General features: G+C 45.4%; 1 protein-coding gene across 5 annotated transcripts in view; it reads right to left on the bottom strand.

Moving 5' to 3' along the window:
• CFAP221 (cilia and flagella associated protein 221) overlaps positions 1–21,988 on the bottom strand; it is a 128,165-nt gene that overhangs the window by 43,669 nt on the left and 62,508 nt on the right. For all 5 annotated transcript variants that reach the window (XR_010085185.1, XM_063429150.1, XM_063429152.1 and 2 more), the window contains exons 13-15: positions 8,191–8,280; positions 1,777–1,872; positions 1,585–1,672 (exon numbers count right to left, since the gene is read on the bottom strand). Coding sequence is in view for 4 of the 5 variants with exons in the window: in XM_063429150.1 (XP_063285220.1) it covers positions 1,585–1,672; positions 1,777–1,872; positions 8,191–8,280 (274 nt within the window). In the remaining variant the exon portion in view is untranslated. The remainder of the gene's footprint in view (positions 1–1,584; positions 1,673–1,776; positions 1,873–8,190; positions 8,281–21,988) is intronic.

Genomic DNA, 21,988 nt, shown 5'->3' with positions numbered 1-21,988 from the left:
GAGATACAGACCACGCTGCTTTATAGTGACTATAGTGGTCGGTGAGAGACAGACCACGCTGATTCATAGTGACTATAGTGGTCGGTGAGATACAGACCACGCTGCTTTATAGTGACTATAGTGGTCGGTGAGATACAGACCACGCTGCTTTATAGTGACTATAGTGGTCGGTGAGATACAGACCATGCTGATTTATAGTGACTATAGTGGTCGGTGAGATACAGACCACGCTGCTTTATAGTGACTATAGTGGTCGGTGAGATACAGACCACGCTGCTTTATAGTGACTATAGTGGTCGGTGAGATACAGACCACGCTGCTTTATAGTGACTATAGTGGTCGGTGAGATACAGACCACGCTGCTTTATAGTGACTATAGTGGTCGGTGAGAGACAGACCACGCTGATTCATAGTGACTATAGTGGTCGGTGAGATACAGACCACGCTGCTTTATAGTGACTATAGTGGTCGGTGAGATACAGACCACGCTGCTTTATAGTGACTATAGTGGTCGGTGAGATACAGACCATGCTGATTTATAGTGACTATAGTGGTCGGTGAGATACAGACCACGCTGCTTTATAGTGACTATAGTGGTCGGTGAGATACAGACCACGCTGCTTTATAGTGACTATAGTGGTCGGTGAGATACAGACCACGCTGCTTTATAGTGACTATAGTGGTCGGTGAGATACAGTCAGTGACTATAGGGTACAAGGCCACGCCATCGGATGCTCTATGTGTACCAGTAAACTCTCGCCAGGTATATCCTAATATAATGCAGTATTATCCAGGCTTCGCAATGTGTGTCAGTCCTGGCGACTTACTCACTCTCTGACCACATGAAATCTATAGCTCCCATTAATATCACACAACCATAATTACTCTTAACGCAAACCTGGCATTTCAGGAATCTGCAACTGCTCTGGGTAACACGTCTACTGGCTGGGGGGGTAAGCAGGGGAGTTTCTAGGGCTTTGCCCAAGTGTACATTCTATGACCCCCTTAACCCTATATGTGTTTGTTATTCAGAATTCTGACTTGCATGTGTAAAATGGTTACGTGATTATGAAACTTGTCATTATAGAAATATTTTGGCCTTTGCTATGCAAACTGACTTCCATGATTGTACGCAAGGCAAAGCAGTGCACCCCCCACAGTGCGACAGACACACCATTTTACAGCATTAGGAAAATAAACTTATATAAAGGAAATCTACAAACTGTATATAACACGTGACTTTACTGGGAATTAATTGCTGTACCTAAAGTAGGTAAGTGATGTGAGAATTACTAGACAATATTTCATGGATTTACCTCAGTAATCTGCCCATGTCATATAACCATCAGTGACGGTCACTGTGTGGGATCAGCAGAGCCCCAGGTAGTTTGAAATAGAAACACGTGATAGAGGATGTTTGGAGACCAGTCAGAACGGGCCCGGTGTCCACAATCCAGCGTTATAATAATGTATATTATTACAGTGTGAGATACACCAGTAAGTCCCACAATCTCAGCGACATATTGTAAACTAGCCCTGTAATAATTTGTGATAAAGACACACTCCACTCGGGAACTCACTTACCAGAAATTTCATCTTCTTTCTCTTTCACATTTACAATAAATTTCTTCAATAAAAACAATTTGCGAATTATTCGGCAGCGTAACAGAACCTGCAAAAAGGAGATGGGCTATTAGTGAGTGGACTGCTAACACATTGCCTCACTTTATGAACGTGTACTTACAGTACAGGATTTCTAAAGTAGGTGCATCTCACCTTGCGCGCCGCCTGCTGAAAGCGTTTCAGCGCTCGGTGTCTGTCAGCCCAAAGATTATTGACATGGAGATCAAACTGCGGCTGAACGGAGTAACACTGCAAGGAAAGGAAAGTGTATCATAGCTCTACACATAATAAGACACCCTCCAGTCCCCTGCCATTGTAACGTATGCCATCCTGTGACTTGAAATTTTCATGGTTACTCTTCACCTGTAAAACTGACAACATCCAATAACATCTCTTCTTTCAAACAAAGCATTCTGGGAGTGTGCTTAAACACCATGATTGTAAAGCACACAGTCAGTAGGAATATTCCCTCGGTCAAATCCCAGTCGGTAGGAATATTCCCTCTGTCAAATCCCAGTCAGTAGGAATATTCCCTCATCCAAATCCCAGGCAGTAGGAATATTGCCTCATCCGAATCCCAGTCAGTAGGAATATTCCCTCGGCCAAATCCCAGTCAGTAGGAATATTCCCTCATCCAAATCCCAGTCAGTAGGAATATTCCCTCAGCCAAATCCCAGTCAGTAGGAATATTCCCTCGGCCAAATCCCAGTCAGTAGGAATATTCCCTCGGTCAAATCCCAGTAAGTAGGAATATTCCCTCATCCAAATCCCAGTCAGTAGGAATATTCCCTCAGCCAAATCCCAGTCAGTAGGAATATTCCCTCGGTCAAATCCCAGTCAGTAGGAATATTCCCTCAGCCAAATCGCAGTCAGTAGGAATATTCCCTCATCCAAATCTCAGTCAGTAGGAATATTGCCTCGGCCAAATCGCAGTCAGTAGGGATATTCCCTCAGTCAAATCCCGGTCAGTAGGAATATTTCCTCGGTCAAATCCCAGTCAGTAGGAATATTCCCTCGGACAAAAATTCACAGTCCGTAGGAATATTCCCTTATCCAAATCTCATTCAGTAGGAATATTCCCTCATCCAAATCCCAGTCAGTAGGAATATTCCCTCATCCAAATCCCAGTCAGTAGGAATATTCCCTTGGCCAAATCCCAGTCAGTAGGAATATTCCCTCATCCAAATCCCAGTCAGTAGGAATATTCCCTCAGCCAAATCCCAGTCAGTAGGAATATTCCCTCGGTCAAATCCCAGTCAGTAGGAATATTCCCTCATCCAAATCTCAGTCAGTAGGAATATTGCCTCGGCCAAATCGCAGTCAGTAGGGATATTCCCTCAGTCAAATCCCAGTCAGTAGGAATATTTCCGCGGTCAAATCCCAGTCAGTAGGAATATTCCCTCATCCAAATCCCAGTCAGTAGGAATATTCCCTCATCCAAACCCCAGTCAGTAGGAATATTCCCTCATCCAAATCCCAGTCAGTAGGAATATTCCCTCAGCCAAATCCCAGTCAGTAGGAATATGCCCTCGGTCAAATCCCAGTCAGTAGGAATATTCCCTCAGCCAAATTACAGTCAGTAGGAATATTCACTCATCCAAATCTCAGTCAGTAGGAATATTGCCTCGGCCAAATCGCAGTCAGTAGGGATATTCCCTCAGTCAAATCCCAGTCAGTAGGAATATATCCTCGGTCAAATCCCAGTCAGTAGGAATATTCCCTCATTAAAAAATCCCAGTCAGTAGGAATATTCCCTTGGTCAAATCCCAGTCAGTAGGAATATTCCCTCATCCAAATGCCAGTCAGTAGGAATATTCCCTCATCCAAATGCCAGTCAGTAGGAATATTCCCTCAGCCAAATCCCAGTCAGTAGGAATATTCCCACAGTCAAATCCCAGTCAGTAGGAATATTCCCTCATCAAAATCCCAGTCAGTAGGAATATTCCCCCGGCCAAATCACAGTCAGTAGGAGTATTCCCTCGGTCAAATCTCAGTCAGTAGGAATATTCCCTCAGTCAAATCCCAGTCAGTAGGAATATTCCCTCGGTCAAATCCCAGTCAGTAGGATTATTCCCTCAGCCAAATCCCAGTCAGTAGGAATATTCCCTTGGTCAAATCCCAGTCAGTAGGAATATTCCCTCATCCAAATCCCAGTCAGTAGGAATATTACCTCATCAAAATCCCAGTCAGTAGGAATATTCCCTCGGCCAAATCCCAGTCAGTAGGAATATTCCCTCAGTCAAATCCCAGTCAAAATGAATATTCACTCAGCCAAATACCAGTCAGTAGGAATATTCCCCCAGCCAAATCCCAGTCAGTAGGAATATTCCCTCAGCCAAATCCCAGTCAGTAGGAATATTCCCGCATCCAAATCTCAGTCAGTAGGAATATTCCCTCAGCCAAATCCCAGTCAGTAGGAATATTCCCTCAGCCAAATCCCAGTCAGTAGGAATATTCTTCCAATCCCAGTCAGTAGGAATATCCCCTCAGCCAAATCCCAGTCAGTAGGAATATTCCCGCATCCAAATCTCAGTCAGTAGGAATATTACCTCATCAAAATCCCAGTCAGTAGGAATATTTCCTCAGCCAAATCCCAGTCAGTAGGAATATTCCCTCGGTCAAATCTCAGTCAGTAGGAATATTCCCTCATCCAAATCCCAGTCAGTAGGAATATTCCCTCAGCCAAATCCCAGTCAGTAGGAATATTCCCTCATCCAAATCCCAGACAGTAGGAATATTCCCTCATCCAAATCCCAGTCAGTAGGAATATTCCCACAGCCAAATCCCAGTCAGTAGGAATATTCCCTCATCCAAATCTCAGTCAGTAGGGATATTCCCTCGGCCAAATCTCAGTCAGAAGGGATATTCCCTCAGTCAAATCCCAGTCAGTAGGAATATTCCCTTGGTCAAATCCCAGTCAGTAGGAATATTCCCTCAGCCAAATCCCAGTCAGTAGGGATATTCCCTTGGCCAAATCTCAGTCAGAAGGGATATTCCCTCAGTCAAATCCCAGTCAGTAGGAATATTCCCTTGGTCAAATCCCAGTCAGTAGGAATATTCCCTCAGCCAAATCCCAGTCAGTAGGAATATTCCCTTGGTCAAATCCCACTCAGTAGGAATATTCCCTCATCCAAATGCCAGTCAGTAGGAATATTCCCTCATCCAAATGCCAGTCAGTAGGAATATTCCATCAGCCAAATCCAAGTCAGTAGGAATATTCCCAAAGTCAAATCCAAGTCAGTAGGAATATTCCCCTGGCCAAATCCCAGTCAGTAGGAATATTCCCTCGGTCAAATCTCAGTCAGTAGGAATATTCCCTCAGTCAAATCCCAGTCAGTAGGAATATTCCCTCGGTCAAATCCCAGTCAGTAGGATTATTCCCTCAGCCAAATCCCAGTCAGTAGGAATATTTCCTTGGTCAAATCCCAGTCAGTAGGAATATTCCTTCATCCAAATCCCAGTCAGTAGGAATATCACCTCATCAAAATCCCAGTCAGTAGGAATATTCCCTCAGCCAAATCCCAGTCAGTAGGAATATTCCCTCGGTCAAATCTCAGTCAGTAGGAATATTCCCTCAGCCAAATCCCAGTCAGTAGGAATATTCCCTCAGTCAAATCCCAGTCAGTAGGAATATTCCCTTGGTCAAATCCCAGTCAGTAGGAATATTCCCTCATCCAAATCCCAGTCAGTAGGAATATTCCCTCAGCCAAATCCCAGTCAGTAGGAATATTCCCTCATCCAAATCCCAGTCAGTAGGAATATTCCCTCATCCAAATCCCAGTCAGTAGGAATATTCCCTTGGTCAAATCTCAGTCAGTAGGAATATTCCCTCAGCCAAATCCCAGTCAGTAGGAATATTCCCTCAGCCAAATCCCAGTCAGTAGGAATATTCCCTCGGTCAAATCTCAGTCAGTAGGAATATTCCCTCAGCCAAATCCCAGTCAGTAGGAATATTCCCTCAGCCAAATCTCAGTCAGTAGGAATATTCCCTCATCCAAATCTCAGTCAGTAGGAATATTACCTCATCAAAATCCCAGTCAGTAGGAATATTTCCTCAGCCAAATCCCAGTCAGTAGGAATATTCCCTCGGTCAAATCTCAGTCAGTAGGAATATTCCCTCATCCGAATTCCAGTCAGTAGGAATATTCCCTCAGCCAAATCCCAGTCAGTAGGAATATTCCCTCATCCAAATCCCAGTCAGTAGGAATATTCCCTCAGCCAAATCTCAGTCAGTAGGAATATTCCCTCAGTCAAATCCCAGTCAGTAGGAATATTCCCTCTGTCAAATCCCAGTCAGTAGGATTATTCACTCAGCCAAATCCCAGTCAGTAGGAATATTCCCTCGGTCAAATCTCAGTCAGTAGGAATATTCCCTCATCCAAATCCCAGTCAGTAGGAATATTCCCTCAGCCAAATCCCAGTCAGTAGGAATATTCCTTCATCCAAATCCCAGTCAGTAGGAATATTCCCTCATCCAAATCCCAGTCAGTAGGAATATTCCCACAGCCAAATCCCAGTCAGTAGGAATATTCCCTCATCCAAATCTCAGTCAGTAGGGATATTCCCTCGGACAAATCTCAGTCAGTAGGGATATTCCCTCAGTCAAATCCCAGTCAGTAGGAATATTCCCTTGGTCAAATCCCAGTCAGTAGGAATATTCCCTCAGCCAAATCCCAGTCAGTAGGAATATTCCCTTGGTCAAATCCCACTCAGTAGGAATATTCCCTCATCCAAATCCCAGTCAGTAGGAATATTCCCTCATCCAAATGCCAGTCAGTAGGAATATTCCATCAGCCAAATCCCAGTCAGTAGGAATATTCCCACAGTCAAATCCAAGTCAGTAGGAATATTCCCTCAGTCAAATCCAAGTCAGTAGGAATATTCCCCCGGCCAAATCCCAGTCAGTAGGAATATTCCCTCATCCAAATCTCAGTCAGTAGGGATATTCCCTCGGCCAAATCTCAGTCAGTAGGGATATTCCCTCAGTCAAATCCCAGTCAGTAGGAATATTCCCTTGGTCAAATCCCAGTCAGTAGGAATATTCCCTCAGCCAAATTCCAGTCAGTAGGAATATTCCCTTGGTCAAATCCCACTCAGTAGGAATATTCCCTCATCCAAATGCCAGTCAGTCAGTAGGAATATTCCCTCATCCAAATGCCAGTTAGTAGGAATATTCCATCAGCCAAATCCCAGTCAGTAGGAATATTCCCTTGGTCAAATCCCACTCAGTAGGAATATTCCCTCATCCAAATGCCAGTCAGTAGGAATATTCCCTCATCCAAATGCCAGTCAGTAGGAATATTCCCTCATCCAAATGCCAGTCAGTAGGAATATTCCATCAGTCAAATCCAAGTCAGTAGGAATATTCCCTCAGTCAAATCCAAGTCAGTAGGAATATTCCCCCGGCCAAATCCCAGTCAGTAGGAATATTCCCTCGGTCAAATCTCAGTCAGTAGGAATATTCCCTCAGTCAAATCCCAGTCAGTAGGAATATTCCCTCTGTCAAATCCCAGTCAGTAGGATTATTCACTCAGCCAAATCCCAGTCAGTAGGAATATTTCCTTGGTCAAATCCCAGTCAGTAGGAATATTCCCTCATCCAAATCCCAGTCAGTAGGAATATTACCTCATCAAAATCCCAGTCAGTAGGAATATTCCCTCAGCCAAATCCCAGTCAGTAGGAATATTCCCTCGGTCAAATCTCAGTCAGTAGGAATATTCCCTCAGCCAAATCCCAGTCAGTAGGAATATTCCCTCAGTCAAATCCCAGCCAGTAGGAATATTCCCTTGGTCAAATCCCAGTCAGTAGGAATATTCCCTCATCCAAATCCCAATCAGTAGGAATATTCCCTCAGCCAAATCCCAGTCAGTAGGAATATTCCCTCGGTCAAATCTCAGTCAGTAGGAATATTCCCTCAGCCAAATCCCAGTCAGTAGGAATATTCCCTCAGCCAAATCTCAGTCAGTAGGAATATTCCCTCAGCCAAATCCCAGTCAGTAGGAATATTCCCTCAGCCAAATCTCAGTCAGTAGGAATATTCCCTCATCCAAATCCCAGTCAGTAGGAATATTCCCTCGGTCAAATCCCATTTAATAGGAATATTCCCTCAACGAAATCTCAGTCAGTAGGAATATTCCCTCAACCAAATCTCAGTCAGTAGGAATATTATCTCATCCAAATCCCAGTCAGTAGGAATATTCCCTCATCCAAATCCCAGTCAGTAGGAATATTCCCTCAGTCAAATCCCAGTCAAAAGGAATATTCCCTCAGCCAAATCTCAGTCAGTAGGAATATTCCCTCAGTCAAATCCCAGTCAATAGGAATATTCCCTCAGCCAAATCTCAGTCAAAAGGAATATTCCCTCAGCCAAATCCCAGTCAATAGGAATATTCCCTCAGCAAAATCTCAGTCAGTAGGAATATTCCCTCAGCCAAATCCCAGTCAGTAGGAATGTGAATTTGTATAGAGCCAGAAAAACCTTGTTTCCAATAAATACCCACACAAATATTAACATTAATAATAATACTTTATATACCAGAATACCATAAGCTAAACTAGGAGTATTACCTGATCCACTGGGCGTAAAATTCTCTGCGAACCAATCATCAACATTTCCCGTTTACACTCAGTCTCTGGGGCTGAGATTCCACTTTTGATCTGAATTTCAAAAATATATCACAGAATAAGCAGGATAGAGCAGATGGTTAGATAAAGGGCAGGATAGAATAGAAGGTCAGATAGAGGGGGAAGTATAGAGTATAATGTCAGATAGAGGGGGCAGTATAGAATAGAAGGTCAGATAGAGGGGGCAGTATAGAATAGAAGGTCAGATAGAGGGGCAGTATAGAATAGAAGGTCAGATAGAGGGGGCAGCATAGAATAGAAGGTCAGATAGAGGGGGCAGCATAGAATAGAAGGTCAGATAGAGGGGGAAGTATAGAGTATAATGTCAGATAGAGGGGGCAGCATAGAATAGAAGGTCAGATAGAGGGGGCAGTATAGAATAGAAGGTCAGATAGAGGGGGCAGCATAGAATAGAAGGTCAGATAGAGGGGCAGTATAGAATAGAAGGTCAGTTAGAGGGGCAGTATAGAATAGAAGGTCAGATAGAGGGGGCAGCATAGAGTAGAAGGTCAGATAGAGGGGGAAGCATAGAATAGAAGGTCAGATAGAGGGGGCAGTATAGAATAGAAGGTCAGATAGAGGGGCAGTATAGAATAGAAGGTAAGATAGAGGGGCAGTATAGAATAGAAGGTCAGATAGAGGGGCAGCATAGAATAGAAGGTCAGATAGAGGGGGCAGCATAGAATAGAAGGTCAGATAGAGGGGCAGTATAGAATAGAAGGTCAGATAGAGGGGGCAGCATAGAATAGAAGGTCAGATTGAGGGGGCAGCATAGAATAGAAGGTCAGATAGAGGGGCAGTATAGAATAGAAGGTCAGATTGAGGGGGCAGCATAGAATAGAAGGTCAGATAGAGGGGGCAGTATAGAATAGAAGGTTAGATAGAGGGGGCAGCATAGAATAGAAGGTCAGATACAGGGGGCAGCATAGAATAGAAGGTCAGATAGAGGGGCAGTATAGAATAGAAGGTCAGATAGAGGGGGCAGCATAGAATAGAAGGTCAGATAGAGGGGGCAGCATAGAATAGAAGGTCAGATAGAGGGGCAGCATAGAATAGAAGGTCAGTTAGAGGGGCAGCATAGAATAGAAGGTCAGATAGAGGGGGCAGCATAGAATAGAAGGTCAGATAGAGGGGGCAGCATAGAATAGAAGGTCAGTTAGAGGGGCAGTATAGAATAGAAGGTCAGATAGAGGGGGCAGCATAGAATAGAAGGTCAGATAGAGGGGCAGTATAGAATAGAAGGTCAGATAGAGGGGGCAGCATAGAATAGAAGGTCAGATTGAGGGGGCAGCATAGAATAGAAGGTCAGATAGAGGGGGCAGCATAGAATAGACGGTCAGATAGAGGGGGCAGCATAGAATAGAAGGTCAGATAGAGGGGGCAGCATAGAATAGACGGTCAGATAGAGGGGGCAGCATAGAATAGAAGGTCAGATAGAGGGGGCAGCATAGAATAGAAGGTCAGATAGAGGGGGCAGCATAGAATAGAAGGTCAGTTAGAGGGGCAGTATAGAATAGAAGGTCAGATAGAGGGGCAGCATAGAATAGAAGGTCAGTTAGAGGGGCAGTATAGAATAGAAGGTCAGATAGAGGGGGCAGCATAGAATAGAAGGTCAGATAGAGGGGCAGTATAGAATAGAAGGTCAGATAGAGGGGCAGTATAGAATAGAAGGTCAGATTGAGGGGGCAGCATAGAATAGAAGGTCAGATAGAGGGGGCAGCATAGAATAGAAGGTCAGATAGAGGGGGCAGCATAGAGTATAATGTCAGATAGAGGGGGCAGCATAGAATAGAAGGTCAAATAGAGGGGGCAGCATAGAATAGAAGGTCAGATAGAGGGGGCAGCATAGAATAGAAGGTCAGTTAGAGGGGCAGTATAGAATAGAAGGTCAGTTAGAGGGGCAGTATAGAATAGAAGGTCAGTTAGAGGGGCAGTATAGAATAGAAGGTCAGATAGAGGGGGCAGTATAGAATAGAAGGTCAGATAGAGGGGGCAGCATAGAATAGAAGGTCAGATAGAGGGGCAGTATAGAATAGAAGGTCAGATTGAGGGGGCAGCATAGAATAGAAGATCAGATAGAGGGGGCAGCATAGAATAGAAGGTCAGATAGAGGGGCAGCATAGAATAGAAGCTCAGATAGAGGGGGCAGCATAGAATAGAAGGTCAGATAGAGGGGGCAGCATAGAATAGAAGGTCAGATAGAGGGGGCAGTATAGAATAGAAGGTCAGATAGAGGGGGCAGCATAGAATAGAAGGTCAGATAGAGGGGGCAGCATAGAATAGAAGGTCAGATAGAGGGGGCAGTATAGAATAGAAGGTCAGATAGAGGGGGCAGCATAGAATAGAAGGTCAGATAGAGGGGGCAGCATAGAATAGAAGGTCAGATAGAGGGGCAGTATAGAATAGAAGGTCAGATAGAGGGGGCAGCATAGAATAGAAGGTCAGATAGAGGGGCAGTATAGAATAGAAGGTCAGATTGAGGGGGCAGCATAGAATAGAAGGTCAGATAGAGGGGGCAGCATAGAATAGAAGGTCAGATTGAGGGGGCAGCATAGAATAGAAGGTCAGATAGAGGGGCAGTATAGAATAGAAGGTCAGTTAGAGGGGCAGTATAGAATAGAAGGTCAGTTAGAGGGGCAGTATAGAATAGAAGGTCAGATAGAGGGGGCAGTATAGAATAGAAGGTCAGATAGAGGGGGCAGCATAGAATAGAAGGTCAGATAGAGGGGCAGCATAGAATAGAAGGTCAGATTGAGGGGGCAGCATAGAATAGAAGGTCAGATAGAGGGGGCAGCATAGAATAGAAGGTCAGATAGAGGGGCAGTATAGAATAGAAGGTCAGATTGAGGGGGCAGCATAGAATAGAAGGTCAGATAGAGGGGCAGCATAGAATAGAAGGTCAGATAGAGGGGGCAGCATAGAATAGAAGGTCAGATAGAGGGGGCAGCATAGAATAGAAGGTCAGATAGAGGGGGCAGCATAGAATAGAAGGTCAGATAGAGGGGCAGTATAGAATAGAAGGTCAGATAGAGGGGGCAGCATAGAATAGAAGGTCAGATAGAGGGGCAGTATAGAATAGAAGGTCAGATTGAGGGGGCAGCATAGAATAGAAGGTCAGATAGAGGGGGCAGCATAGAATAGAAGGTCAGATAGAGGGGCAGTATAGAATAGAAGGTCAGATTGAGGGGGCAGCATAGAATAGAAGGTCAGATAGAGGGGCAGCATAGAATAGAAGGTCAGATAGAGGGGGCAGCATAGAATAGAAGGTCAGATAGAGGGGGCAGCATAGAATAGAAGGTCAGATAGAGGGGGCAGCATAGAATAGAAGGTCAGATAGAGGGGCAGTATAGAATAGAAGGTCAGATAGAGGGGGCAGCATAGAATAGAAGGTCAGATAGAGGGGCAGTATAGAATAGAAGGTCAGATTGAGGGGGCAGCATAGAATAGAAGATCAGATAGAGGGGGCAGCATAGAATAGAAGGTCAGATAGAGGGGCAGCATAGAATAGAAGGTCAGATAGAGGGGGCAGCATAGAATAGAAGGTCAGATAGAGGGGGCAGCATAGAATAGAAGGTCAGATAGAGGGGGCAGCATAGAATAGAAGGTCAGATAGAGGGGGCAGCATAGAATAGAAGGTCAGATAGAGGGGCAGTATAGAATAGAAGGTCAGATAGAGGGGGCAGCATAGAATAGAAGGTCAGATAGAGGGGCAGTATAGAATAGAAGGTCAGATTGAGGGGGCAGCATAGAATAGAAGGTCAGATAGAGGGGGCAGCATAGAATAGAAGGTCAGATTGAGGGGGCAGCATAGAATAGAAGGTCAGATAGAGGGGCAGTATAGAATAGAAGGTCAGATAGAGGGGCAGTATAGAATAGAAGGTCAGATAGAGGGGGCAGCATAGAGTAGAAGGTCAGATTGAGGGGGCAGCATAGAATAGAAGGTCAGATAGAGGGGCAGTATAGAATAGAAGGTCAGATTGAGGGGGCAGCATAGAATAGAAGGTCAGATAGAGGGGGCAGCATAGAGTAGAAGGTCAGATAGAGGGGGCAGCATAGAATAGAAGGTCAGATAGAGGGGGCAGCATAGAATAGAAGGTCAGATAGAGGGGCAGTATAGAATAGAAGGTCAGATAGAGGGGGCAGCATAGAATAGAAGGTCAGATAGAGGGGGCAGCATAGAATAGAAGGTCAGATAGAGGGGGCAGCATAGAATAGAAGGTCAGATAGAGGGGGCAGCATAGAGTAGAAGGTCAGATAGAGGGGGCAGTATAGAATAGAAGGTCAGATAGAGGGGGCAGCATAGAATAGAAGGTCAGATAGAGGGGGCAGTATAGAATAGAAGGTCAGATAGAGGGGGCAGCATAGAGTAGAAGGTCAGATAGAGGGGGCAGCATAGAATAGAAGGTCAGTTAGAGGGGCAGCATAGAATAGAAGGTCAGATAGAGGGGGCAGCATAGAATAGACGGTCAGATAGAGGGGGCAGCATAGAATAGAAGGTCAGATAGAGGGGGCAGCATAGAATAGACGGTCAGATAGAGGGGGCAGCATAGAATAGAAGGTCAGATAGAGGGGGCAGCATAGAATAGAAGGTCAGTTAGAGGGGGCAGCATAGAATAGAAGGTCAGATAGAGGGGGCAGTATAGAATAGAAGGTCAGATTGAGGGGGCAGCATAGAATAGAAGGTCAGATTGAGGGGGCAGCATAGAATAGAAGGTCAGATAGAGGGGGCAGCATAGAATAGACGGTCAGATAGAGGGGGCAGTATAGAATAGAAGGTCAGATTGAGGGGGCAGCATAGAATAGAAGGTCAGATAGAGGGGGCAGCATAGAGTAGAAGGTCAGATAGAGGGGGCAGCATAGAATAGACGGTCAGATAGAGGGGGCAGCATAGAATAGACGGTCAGATAGAGGGGGCAGTATAGAATAGAAGGTCAGATTGAGGGGGCAGCATAGAATAGAAGGTCAGATAGAGGGGGCAGCATAGAGTAGAAGGTCAGATAGAGGGGGCAGCATAGAATAGAAGGTCAGATTGAGGGGGCAGTATAGAATAGAAGGTTAGATAGAGGGGGCAGCATAGAATAGAAGGTCAGATAGAGGGGGCAGTATAGAATAGAAGGTCAGATAGAGGGGGCAGCATAGAATAGAAGGTCAGATAGAGGGGGCAGCATAGAATAGAAGGTCAGATAGAGGGGCAGCATAGAATAGAAGGTCAGATAGAGGGGGCAGTATAGAATAGACGGTCAGATAGAGGGGGCAGCATAGAATAGAAGGTCAGATAGAGGGGGCAGCATAGAATAGAAGGTCAGATAGAGGGGCAGTATAGAATAGAAGGTCAGATAGAGGGGGCAGTATAGAATAAAAGGTCAGATAGAGGGGGCAGCATAGAATAGAAGGTCAGATAGAGGGGGCAGTATAGAATAAAAGGTCAGATAGAGGGGGCAGCATAGAATAGAAGGTCAGATAGAGGGGGCAGTATAGAATAAAAGGTCAGATAGAGGGGGCAGCATAGAATAGAAGGTCAGATAGAGGGGGCAGTATAGAATAGAAGGTCAGATAGAGGGGGCAGCATAGAATAGACGGTCAGATAGAGGGGGCAGCATAGAATAGAAGGTCAGATAGAGGGGCAGTATAGAATAGAAGGTCAGATAGAGGGGGCAGTATAGAATAGACGGTCAGATAGAGGGGCAGCATAGAATAGAAGGTCAGATAGAGGGGGCAGTATAGAATAGAAGGTCAGATAGAGGGGGCAGCATAGAGTAGAAGGTCAGATAGAGGGGGCAGCATAGAATAGAAGGTCAGATTGAGGGGGCAGTATAGAATAGAAGGTTAGATAGAGGGGGCAGCATAGAATAGAAGGTCAGATAGAGGGGACAGCATAGAATAGACGGTCAGATAGAGGGGCAGCATAGAATAGAAGGTCAGATAGAGGGGGCAGCATAGAATAGAAGGTCAGATAGAGGGGCAGCATAGAATAGAAGGTCAGATAGAGGGGGCAGCATAGAATAGAAGGTCAGATAGAGGGGCAGTATAGAATAGAAGGTCAGATAGAGGGGGCAGTATAGAATAAAAGGTCAGATAGAGGGGGCAGCATAGAATAGAAGGTCAGATAGAGGGGGCAGTATAGAATAGAAGGTCAGATAGAGGGGGCAGTATAGAATAAAAGGTTAGATAGAGGGGGCAGCATAGAATAGAAGGTCAGATAGAGGGGGCAGTATAGAATAGAAGGTCAGATAGAGGGGGCAGCATAGAATAGACGGTCAGATAGAGGGGCAGCATAGAATAGAAGGTCAGATAGAGGGGGCAGTATAGAATAGACGGTCAGATAGAGGGGCAGCATAGAATAGAAGGTCAGATAGAGGGGGCAGTATAGAATAGAAGGTCAGATAGAGGGGGCAGTATAGAATAGAAGGTCAGATAGAGGGGGCAGTATAGAATAAAAGGTCAGATAGAGGGGGCAGTATAGAATAAAAGGTCAGATAGAGGGGGCAGCATAGAATAGAAGGTCAGATAGAGGGGGCAGCATAGAATAGAAGGTCAGATAGAGGGGCAGTATAGAATAGAAGGTCAGATTGAGGGGGCAGCATAGAATAGAAGGTCAGATAGAGGGGGCAGCATAGAGAAGAAGGTCAGATAGAGGGGCAGTATAGAATAGAAGGTCAGATAGAGGGGGCAGTATAGAATAGAAGGTCAGATAGAGGGGGCAGCATAGAATAGAAGGTCAGATAGAGGGGGCAGCATAGAATAGAAGGTCAGATAGAGGGGCAGTATAGAATAGAAGGTCAGATAGAGGGGGCAGCATAGAATAGACGGTCAGATAGAGGGGGCAGCATAGAATAGACGGTCAGATAGAGGGGCAGTATAGAATAGAAGGTCAGATTGAGGGGGCAGCATAGAATAGAAGGTCAGATAGAGGGGGCAGCATAGAGTAGAAGGTCAGATAGAGGGGGCAGCATAGAATAGAAGGTCAGATAGAGGGGGCAGCATAGAATAGAAGGTCAGATAGAGGGGCAGTATAGAATAGAAGGTCAGATAGAGGGGCAGTATAGAATAGAAGGTCAGATTGAGGGGGCAGCATAGAATAGAAGGTCAGATAGAGGGGGCAGTATAGAATAGACGGTCAGATAGAGGGGCAGTATAGAATAGAAGGTCAGATAGAGGGGGCAGCATAGAATAGAAGGTCAGATAGAGGGGGCAGCATAGAGTAGAAGGTCAGATAGAGGGGGCAGCATAGAATAGAAGGTCAGATAGAGGGGGCAGCATAGAATAGAAGGTCAGATAGAGGGGCAGTATAGAATAGAAGGTCAGATTGAGGGGGCAGTATAGAATAGAAGGTCAGATAGAGGGGCAGTATAGAATAGAAGGTCAGTTTGAGGGGGCAGCATAGAATAGAAGGTCAGATAGAGGGGGCAGCATAGAATAGAAGGTCAGATAGAGGGGCAGTATAGAATAGAAGGTCAGATAGAGGGGGAAGTATAGAATAGAAGGTTAGATAGAGGGGGAAGCATGGAGTAGAAGGTCAGATAGAGGGGGCAGTATAGAATAGAAGGTTAGATAGAGGGGGAAGCATGGAGTAGAAGGTCAGATAGAGGGGGCAGTATAGAATAGAAGGTTAGATAGAGGGGGAAGCATAGAGTAGAAGGTCAGATAGAGGGGGCAGCATAGAATAGAAGGTCAGATAGAGGGGGCAGCATAGAATAGAAGGTTAGATAGAGGGGCAGTATAGAATAGAAGGTCAGATAGAGGGGCAGTATAGAATAGAAGGTCAGATAGAGGGGGAAGTATAGAGTATAATGTCAGATAGAGGGGGCAGCATAGAATAGAAGGTCAGATTGAGGGGGCAGTATAGAATAGAAGGTTAGATAGAGGGGGCAGCATAGAATAGAAGGTCAGATAGAGGGGGCAGCATAGAATAGAAGGTCAGATAGAGGGGGCAGCATAGAATAGAAGGTCAGATAGAGGGGGCAGCATAGAATAGAAGGTCAGATAGAGGGGGCAGTATAGAATAGAAGGTCAGATAGAGGGGGCAGCATAGAATAGAAGGTCAGATAGAGGGGGCAGTATAGAATAGAAGGTTAGATAGAGGGGGAAGCATAGAGTAGAAGGTCAGATAGAGGGGGCAGCATAGAATAGAAGGTCAGATAGAGGGGGCAGTATAGAATAGAAGGTCAGATAGAGGGGCAGTATAGAATAGAAGGTCAGATTGAGGGGGCAGTATAGAATAGAAGGTTAGATAGAGGGGGCAGCATAGAATAGAAGGTCAGATAGAGGGGGCAGCATAGAATAGAAGGTCAGATAGAGGGGGCAGCATAGAATAGAAGGTCAGATAGAGGGGGCAGCATAGAATAGAAGGTCAGATAGAGGGGGCAGCATAGAATAGAAGGTCAGATAGAGGGGCAGTATAGAATAGAAGGTCAGATAGAGGGGGCAGTATAGAATAGAAGGTCAGATAGAGGGGGCAGCAAAGAATAGAAGGTCAGATAGAGGGGGCAGTATAGAATAGAAGGTCAGATTGAGGGGGCAGCATAGAATAGAAGGTCAGATAGAGGGGGCAGCATAGAATAGAAGGTCAGATAGAGGGGCAGTATAGAATAGAAGGTCAGATTGAGGGGGCAGCATAGAATAGAAGGTCAGATAGAGGGGCAGCATAGAATAGAAGGTCAGTTAGAGGGGCAGCATAGAATAGAAGGTCAGATAGAGGGGCAGTATAGAATAGAAGGTCAGATAGAGGGGGCAGCATAGAATAGAAGGTCAGATAGAGGGGCAGTATAGAATAGAAGGTCAGATTGAGGGGGCAGCATAGAATAGAAGGTCAGATAGAGGGGGCAGCATAGAATAGAAGGTCAGATAGAGGGGGCAGCATAGAATAGAAGGTCAGATAGAGGGGGCAGCATAGAATAGAAGGTCAGATAGAGGGGCAGTATAGAATAGAAGGTCAGATTGAGGGGGCAGCATAGAATAGAAGGTCAGATAGAGGGGGCAGCATAGAATAGAAGGTCAGTTAGAGGGGCAGCATAGAATAGAAGGTCAGATAGAGGGGGCAGCATAGAATAGAAGGTCAGATAGAGGGGGCAGCATAGAATAGAAGGTCAGATAGAGGGGCAGCATAGAATAGAAGGTCAGATAGAGGGGGCAGCATAGAATAGAAGGTCAGATTGAGGGGGCAGCATAGAATAGAAGGTCAGATAGAGGGGCAGCATAGAATAGAAGGTCAGATAGAGGGGCAGTATAGAATAGAACGTCAGATTGAGGGGGCAGCATAGAATAGAAGGTCAGATAGAGGGGGCAGTATAGAATAGAAGGTCAGATAGAGGGGCAGTATAGAATAGAAGGTCAGATAGAGGGGGCAGCATAGAATAGAAGGTCAGTTAGAGGGGCAGCATAGAATAGAAGGTCAGTTAGAGGGGCAGCATAGAATAGAAGGTCAGATAGAGGGGGCAGCATAGAATAGAAGGTCAGATAGAGGGGGCAGCATAGAATAGAAGGTCAGATAGAGGGGCAGTATAGAATAGAAGGTCAGATAGAGGGGGCAGCATAGAGTAGAAGGTCAGATAGAGGGGGCAGCATAGAATAGAAGGTCAGATAGAGGGGGCAGCATAGAATAGAAGGTCAGATAGAGGGGGCAGCATAGAATAGAAGGTCAGATAGAGGGGAAGCATAGAATAGACGGTCAGATAGAGGGGGCAGTATAGAATAGAAGGTCAGATTGAGGGGGCAGCATAGAATAGAAGGTCAGATAGAGGGGGCAGCATAGAATAGAAGGTCAGATAGAGGGGGCAGCATAGAATAGAAGGTCAGATAGAGGGGAAGTATAGAGTATAATGTCAGATAGAGGGGCAGTATAGAATAGAAGGTCAGATTGAGGGGGCAGCATAGAATAGAAGGTCAGTTAGAGGGGGCAGTATAGAATAGAAGGTCAGATAGAGGGGGCAGTATAGAATAGACGGTCAGATAGAGGGGGCAGCATAGAATAGGTCAGATAGAGGGGGAAGTATAGAATAGAAGGTCAGATAGAGGGGCAGTATAGAATAGAAGGTCAGATTGAGGGGGCAGCATAGAATAGAAGGCCAGTTAGAGGGGGCAGTATAGAATAGAAGGTCAGATAGAGGGGGCAGCATAGAATAGAAGGTCAGATAGAGGGGGAAGTATAGAGTATAATGTCAGATAGAGGGGGCAGTATAGATTGGAAGGTCAGTTAGAGGGGGCAGTATAGAATAGAAGGTCAGATAGAGGGGCAGTATAGAATAGAAGGTCAGATAGAGGGGGCAGTATAGAATAGAAGGCCAGTTAGAGGGGCAGCATAGAATAGAAGGCCAGTTAGAGGGGGCAGTATAGAATAGAAGGTCAGATAGAGGGGGCAGCATAGAATAGAAGGTCAGATAGAGGGGGAAGTATAGAGTATAATGTCAGATAGAGGGGGCAGTATAGATTGGAAGGTCAGTTAGAGGGGGCAGTATAGAATAGAAGGTCAGATAGAGGGGCAGTATAGAATAGAAGGTCAGATAGAGGGGGCAGTATAGAATAGAAGGTCAGTTAGAGGGGGCAGTATAGAATAGAAGGTCAGGTAGAGGGGGCAGCATAGAATAGAAGGTCAGATAGAGGGGGCAGTATAGAATAGAAGGTCAGATAGAGGGGGCAGCGTAGATTAGAAGGTCAGATAAAGGGGGCAGCATAGAATAGAAGGTCAGATAGAGGGGGCAGCATAGAATAGAAGGTCAGATAGAGGGGAAAGTATAGAGTATAATGTCAGATAGAGGGGGCAGTATAGAATAGAAGGTCAGATAGAGGGGCAGTATAGAATAGAAGGTCAGATAGAGGGGAAAGTATAGAGTATAATGTCAGATAGAGGGGGCAGTATAGAATAGAAGGTCAGATAGAGGGGCAGTATAGAATAGAAGGTCAGATAGAGGGGGCAGCGTAGAATAGAAGGTCAGATAGAAGGGGCAGCATAGAATAGAAGGTCAGATAGAGGGGACAGTATAGAATAGAAGGTCAGATAGAGGAGGCAGTATAGAATAGAAGGTCAGATAGAGGGGGCAGTATAGAATAGAAGGTCAGATAGAGGGGCAGTATAGAATAGAAGGTCAGTTAGAGGGGCAGTATAGAATAGAAGGTCAGATAGAGGGGCAGTATAGAATAGAAGGTCAGATAGAGGAGGCAGTATAGAATAGAAGGTCAGATAGAGGAGGCAGTATAGAATAGAAGGTCAGTTAGAGGGGCAGTATAGAATAGAAGGTCAGATTGAGGGGGCAGCATAGAATAGAAGGTCAGATAGAGGGGGCAGTATAGAATAGAAGGTCAGATAGAGGGGCAGTATAGAATAGAAGGTCAGATAGAGGGGCAGTATAGAATAGAAGGTCAGTTAGAGGGGGCAGTATAGAATAGAAGGTCAGATAGAGGGGTAGTATAGAATAGAAGGTCAGTTAGAGAGGCAGTATAGAATAGAAGGTCAGATAGAGGGGCAGTATAGAGTAGAATGTCAGATAAAGGGGGCAGTATAGAATAGAAGGTCAGATAGAGGGGGCAGCATAGAATAGAAGGTCAGATAGAGGGGCAGTATAGAATAGAAGGTCAGTTAGAGGGGCAGTATAGAATAGAAGGTCAGATAGAGGGGTAGTATAGAATAGAAGGTCAGTTAGAGAGGCAGTATAGAATAGAAGGTCAGATAGAGGGGCAGTATAGAGTAGAATGTCAGATAAAGGGGGCAGTATAGAGTAGAAGGTCAGTTAGAGGGGGCAGCATAGAATAGAAGGTCAGACAGAGGGGGAAGTATAGAGCAGTAGGTCAGATAGAGGGGCAGTATAGAATAGAAGGTCAGATAGAGGGGGCAGCATAGAATAGAAGGTCAGTTAGAGGGGCAGTATAGAATAGAAGGCCAGTTAGAGGGGCAGTATAGAATAGAAGGTCAGATAGAGGGGTAGTATAGAATAGAAGGTCAGTTAGAGGGGCAGTATAGAATAGAAGGCCAGTTAGAGGGGCAGTATAGAATAGAAGGTCAGATAGAGGGGCAGTATAGAATAGAATGTCAGATAAAGGGGGCAGTATAGAATAGAAGGTCAGATAGAGGGGGCAGTATAGAGTAGAAGGTCAGTTAGAGGGGCAGCATAGAATAGAAGGTCAGATAAAGGGGGCAGCATAGAATAGAAGGTCAGATAAAGGGGCAGTATAGAATAGAAGGTCAGATAGAGGGGGCAGTATAGAGTAGAAGGTCAGATAAAGGGGGCAGTATAGAATAGAAGGTCAGATAGTGGGGCAGTATAGAGTATAATGTCAGATAGAGGGGGCAGTATAGAGCAGTAGGTCAGATAGAGGGGCAGTATAGAAAAGAAGGTCAGATAGAGGGGGCAGCATAGAGTAGAAGGTCAGATAGAGGGGGCAGCATAGAATAGAAGGTCAGATAGAGGGGGAAGTATAGAGTATAATGTCAGATAGAGGGGGCAGTATAGAGCAGTAGGTCAGATAGAGGGGCAGTATAGAATAGAAGGTCAGATAGAGGGGCAGTATAGAATAGAAGGTCAGATAGAGGGGTAGTATAGAATAGAAGGTCAGTTAAAGGGGCAGTATAGAATAGAAGGCCAGTTAGAGGGGCAGTATAGAATAGAAGGTCAGATAGAGGGGTAGTATAGAATAGAAGGTCAGTTAGAGGGGCAGTATAGAATAGAAGGCCAGTTAGAGGGGCATTATAGAATAGAAGGTCAGATAGAGGGGCAGTATAGAATAGAATGTCAGATAAAGGGGGCAGTATAGAATAGAAGATCAGATAGAGGGGGCAGTATAGAGTAGAAGGTCAGTTAGAGGGGCAGCATAGAATAGAAGGTCAGATAAAGGGGGCAGCATAGAATAGAAGGTCATATAGAGGGGGAAGTATAGAGTATAATGTCAGATAGAGGGGGCAGTATAGAATAGAAGGTCAGATAGAGGGGCAGTATAGAATAGAAGGTCAGATAGAGGGGGCAGCATAGAATAGAAGGTCAGATAGAGGGGAAAGTATAGAGTATAATGTCAGATAGAGGGGGCAGTATAGAATAGAAGGTCAGATAAAGGGGGCAGTATAGAATAGAAGGTCAGATAGAGGGGGAAGTATAGAGTATAATGTCAGATAGATGGGCAGTATAGAGCAGTAGGTCAGATAGAGGGGCAATATAGATTAGAATGTCAGATAGGGGGCAGTATAGAGTAGAAGGTCAGATAGGGGGCAGTATAGATTAGTAGGTCAGATAGGGGGCAGTATAGAGTAATAGGTCACATAGAGGGTGCAGTATGGAGCAGAAGGTCAGATAGAGGTGGTGTGACGAACGCCCCTTTGCCTGGACATTCGGCACTGGCTCCTGGAGGAGTGTGGAGGCTAGCCTTCTGCCCACTGACTATGGGCCATGCTAAAAGGCTGTTAAAAGACTTGGTTCGCGGCATTCCCTTGGACTGTTCGGGAACCGAACCAACTCACGAACTGCGGACCACCTCTGAGATTATTGACCCTTGTTAACCTCTCCTGACACTTCAACTAGTGTGGGTTCTAATTGTGTGGTTGGGTGGCCTCCAACGCGTGGGAACTGTGTGGTGGCCATCTTGTTCGCGAGAATGCAGGCATGGGTGTTTGGGCGTAGATCGCATGGAACTAAAATCGGACTCAAACTTCCGAACACCGCTGAACTCGGACAAATGCCTGCTCCTTTCCCACACACATCAGGAAAGCGACATTCGGTAGGTTTATTTGTATGGTTCATATGAACAAACGCTAGCAGGA

Source organism: Pelobates fuscus, chromosome 8, assembly GCF_036172605.1.
Source record: "Pelobates fuscus isolate aPelFus1 chromosome 8, aPelFus1.pri, whole genome shotgun sequence".
Classification (NCBI taxonomy): domain Eukaryota; kingdom Metazoa; phylum Chordata; class Amphibia; order Anura; family Pelobatidae; genus Pelobates; species Pelobates fuscus.
Note: the sequence above shows the minus strand (reverse complement) of the source record. Positions and strands in the feature narration are given on the sequence as shown.